Raw genomic sequence first — 4,431 nt, 5'->3', positions numbered from 1 at the left:
TGCTACACACAGATGATTAGAGATGGGCTAGTCCAGGTGCGAGAGTTAGCCTAAAAGAGGCTAGATAGAAATGGCCAAGCAGTGATTAAAAGAATACAGTGTCCGTGTAATTATTTCGGGTAAAGCTAGCCTTGGAGGCAGCTGGGGTCCTGGGGACGTAGCCCTGCTGCACCTATTACTACATTGCACCCTATTTGTCCAGACTGTACTAGACTCTGGAACTGAAAGTCACTAACATTAGGGTAGCGATACTCAGTTCTCCCTTCTGAAGAAATGCCCCGGGCTCTGTTCTTACTCCTCTTTGCCCTTGTCGTCACTGCGAGGAAGTTTTACACAGTGTGTGCTCACTCCTGGCTCATCTTCTCCGAGATAAAGGGCCAGGAAGGTATGAAGAGGAGTTCCCAGCTCATCACCAGCCCACTAAAATTCCTAGGAACTCTTGAATGGTTGTCACTACTTATCAAGGCTATACGAGGTCATTTGTTGTAGAAGCTGCATACCTTTCTGTCTGGCTCTCTTGGCGGTACCAACATTGTGGTCTGCTTCTTGCAAATGCCCCATCAATGGCTTTGCTCTGGTTCAGGAACTTGCTGGCATTTCCTCCTCACGTCTGTTTGTTTTCCTTTTGTTCTTCACTTAAATACCCCTCCCCCCCCCCGCCATGATGCTTATGTCCTCAAATTCAACCAATTGCTTTTTTCGCCTGGTTTCACAGTATGTGTGTAGGTTCTTGCCCACATTAGCGATTACCCACATGCGCTATGCCTTTTTGCACGCTGTCCTTGGCTATAACTTTCTGAAGTTGTAAATACCATTAAAGCACACCTGCATCTTCATATCTGAAAAGCAAATACCCCATCTGAGCCATAGAGCTGGCAGAATAGAAAGTACATATTCTTGAGGTATGTGGAAGAGATCCCCATTCTAATGGAAGCATTTGAAACTGTTTGTTTTTCTAGTACAGCTTTTTAAATGTTTAACTGATCTGGAACTATAAAGTAGCATATGTATTTGGAGTTTACATGTTTTTTGAGAAATAGCAAGCTCTTCCCGTGAGAAGCTCTCAGACATCAGCGGCATTAGCTGGAGTTTTGCTGCCGTCCAACCTAACTTTCCACATTGGAATCCAAGTACAACTGATGAAATAGTCCTGGGATTGCCTAGAGGACACCACATGCCTCCTTGTGTATCTTTCCTCCTCTATAAAGCAGCCCTCACCCAACCGTACATCATACCCCAGGGTCCCCACTGGTCATGAAGAATCCTGGCTGCCCAGGAACACTAAGTCAGGGAGTATATCCAAAGCAAAAGACAATTAAAGATTACTTTGTGGGCTTACTTTTGCACCTCAACTCTACCTTCTGAAATATACGATTCTTTTCTCTTTTCCAGAACAAGATTAGCTGCTTTCCGTGAAGTAACTCCTGTAGAACTTCCTAACTGTAATTTAATTAAAGGAATCGGTATGTGTATGGATGAAGAAGTGTCAAATTTTAAATGCAAGGACATTATCTCACTATATGGTTTGCTAATGCTCCAGTTCAATTTTGTCAAAAATTGCAGCATTGACTCAGGAGTGTAATACAGAGTAAGGAGTTGCTTACAAATGCCACATGCTTTGACTTTTGACCTCACAGATGTATTACCAAGATGCTTCAGATTGGATTGGGCTTTGTTTGGTCAACAGAACAAAAACTGTAAACATAACAGTGGTTTGACGGTAACAAAACCCAAGGAGCTGGCAAAAGGGAGGAGGAGGAAGAAGATTAAAGCCTAAAATAAAAAAATAATTTTTCAATGAACGCTCTCACAGGCAGTTACCTCAAGGCTTTTTCACGTGCTCCCTTTGTGAGTGTTGGCTGGGAGATGCTTTGCCAGAAGTTCTCAGCTGATCTCCCTTTAGATCTCATTAGGCAGACAGAGCTGGGGGACGGGCTGAAGTCTAGTTACAAAGGAAGCTGGGAAGATAATTACTGCTGTCCATCCTGGGAGGCAAGACCTGTCAGCAAAGATTAAAAAGGTGGAAAAAGAGTAACCCCTGGTAACCAACTGAGAGCATCCCAGAGCTCAAGTGTGCATCTTGTTCAGCCAACCAGCTAACTTCGTTAGTGGAGGCCAACTCATTTGAGACCCATGCTTTTGCTATATTTGGGTAGGGGTTGTTGGCTTTTGCTCTTAGGGCTATTTGTCTGAGATGACTGTAGTCCAGAAGACTCATTTCAGTAGGGTTCTTAAACATGTTATCTTCCAGCACAACGCTTTTTCTAGGAAATTGCAACATTACTGTCAAATAGCCCCGGGTTTCTGAAAAACATACATACCCATGAAGAGTATGACTACAAAAACAAACACCTCATTTGTTTCTGTCCTAATTGAAAATTTTAAAAATTAAATGTATTTAATTGAGATCTATTTTATTGGTATTTACACTTAGCAAGTACATGCTACCAACTATCAGTAAAATATCCCCACTTCTAAAAATCAAACGTTTGGGATTTGCCTGTATTTCTAACATGGTTTTCAGACACGGAATTGATTTGGAACTGTGATGCAGTGTATGTACTTGGTATGAGTTTACGGGTTCAGGAGTTCACACTGATACCAGCTCTTTCCAAATAATCACACCTTTGATACTTTGTGAATGTCCCAAGGATTATATATGAGAGATCTTGATTCTGAGGTAGAGAGCCATCAATCTGAAACAAGTAAATGAAATGCAAATTGTCATCTGCTTGTTGATGATATTAATTTTTTTTTTAATTAGATCTCATTCTGTGTAGTTAAACTAGGCATGGTGGCACATGTCTGTCTTCCTATCACCTATGAGGGTTATCCTCAATTTACAAAGTGAGTTCAAGGCTAGCCTGGGTTATGCAAAACTCTGCCAAATAAATAAATAAATAAATAAATAAATAAATAAATAAATAATTCATTCTGTTTGCTTTGGTTTTAATTTTTCAAGATAGAGTTTCTCTGTGTAACAGCCCTGCTGTTCTAGAACTCGCTTTATGGACCAGGTTGGCCTCTTGCAGAGATTCAGCTGCATCTGTCATTCAAGTGCTGGGATTAAAGGCACGTGCCACCACTGCCTGGCTAAAACTTATTCCTTAATGTTCTTATGATCACAATCAACAGTATGAGTGAAAGGGAGAATTTTTTCTGAATATGAGCTCCAACAGAGATTCGTTTTCAAGAGGAAGGAGAAACACGAGAGGGTTGCCAGTGTCCTTCAGTACTTTGTAACACTTTCTCTTTTTGCTTTCCTTCCTGCAGAAACAGGCGCTGAAGACTTAGAGATCCTGCCTAACGGACTGGCTTTCTTCAGCACCGTGAGTGTTTGCCGTTCACTGACTGTGTCCACTTTCAAATGAGATGGGCTCTACTCTCTCATGGGGCTGGGGAGCTGTTCTGTGCCTACATATGACTTGATGAAGGTGTCGTGACCTGTGTATGGGGATAACCACAGAGGAGCCCATGGCTTCCAGAGTGTCCCGTGGGCCTGTCACACAAGTCAGTCAGTTAAGAGATGGCCCTGCGGTCACCTGTGGTCCAGAGCAGTTATTGTAGACACACATGACAATCAGAGCCTCTCAGCTCTTGATGCACTGTGATATGCCTGCTTTTTCTCCACTATTCTTTTAAGGGACTAAAATATCCTGGAATAAAAAGTTTTGATCCCAATGCACCTGGAAAAATACTTCTGATGGACTTAAACGAGAAGAACCCAGCGGTGTTGGAATTAGAAATGACAGGAAATAAATTCGATAAATCATCATTTAATCCTCATGGAGTAAGCACATTCACAGATGAAGGTAACAGTTTATATTGAGGAAGAAAAGTTTCAAAGGGTAAAGTATATCCAACAATGAACATTTCTTCTCAATCTATGGAAGACTAGTCATGAGTAATTTTTATGGATTTCGACCCTACCTTTTGTTTTTAAGTAAGCAATTCTAAAATCATTTCAATGCCTGAAAATGCTACACATGACAGATTTGTAAAGCCACTGATTTCATAAACTAGTAGTATTCACATTATGCCTATATTATAATTATATATATTCAGCCTTCACTGCAAAAGGTTTTTCTCTGTTAAACAATTGAAAGATCCGAGCATCTGCAGCCTTAGTGTTTCCAGCCCTCAATCACATGAATCAAAGCTACCGCAGACACGGTGACACTACCTTCCTGCACAGCTTTCTCGGGCCCATCCCTGGTGCTCTGCGCTCTGTTCAGAAGCTCATTTTCATTTGGATGCTTTCAGTTGCACCTCTTTCCCCCCCCCCCCCCCAGGCTGCCTTGATCCCTCATCCTTCCCCATGTGTTTGGTCCCGTTTCCTTTGCAGTGGAGGAATTGACAGAACATTTTTACAGCTAGTAAGCAATTCAGCAAAGTCTCTCTCTCTCTCTCTCTCTCTCTCTCTCTCTCTCT

General features: G+C 41.9%; 1 protein-coding gene across 1 annotated transcript in view; it reads left to right on the top strand.

The window, feature by feature from the left end:
- Positions 1–4,431, top strand: part of Pon1 (paraoxonase 1) — a 29,163-nt gene that overhangs the window by 8,759 nt on the left and 15,973 nt on the right. Inside the window, exons 2-4 of the mRNA XM_005363690.2 lie at positions 1,393–1,463; positions 3,274–3,329; positions 3,644–3,812. Of these exons, the coding sequence (XP_005363747.1) occupies positions 1,393–1,463; positions 3,274–3,329; positions 3,644–3,812 (296 nt within the window). The remainder of the gene's footprint in view (positions 1–1,392; positions 1,464–3,273; positions 3,330–3,643; positions 3,813–4,431) is intronic.

This window comes from Microtus ochrogaster, linkage group LG10 (assembly GCF_000317375.1).
Source record: "Microtus ochrogaster isolate Prairie Vole_2 linkage group LG10, MicOch1.0, whole genome shotgun sequence".
In the NCBI taxonomy this organism is placed as follows: domain Eukaryota; kingdom Metazoa; phylum Chordata; class Mammalia; order Rodentia; family Cricetidae; genus Microtus; species Microtus ochrogaster.
Note: the sequence above shows the minus strand (reverse complement) of the source record. Positions and strands in the feature narration are given on the sequence as shown.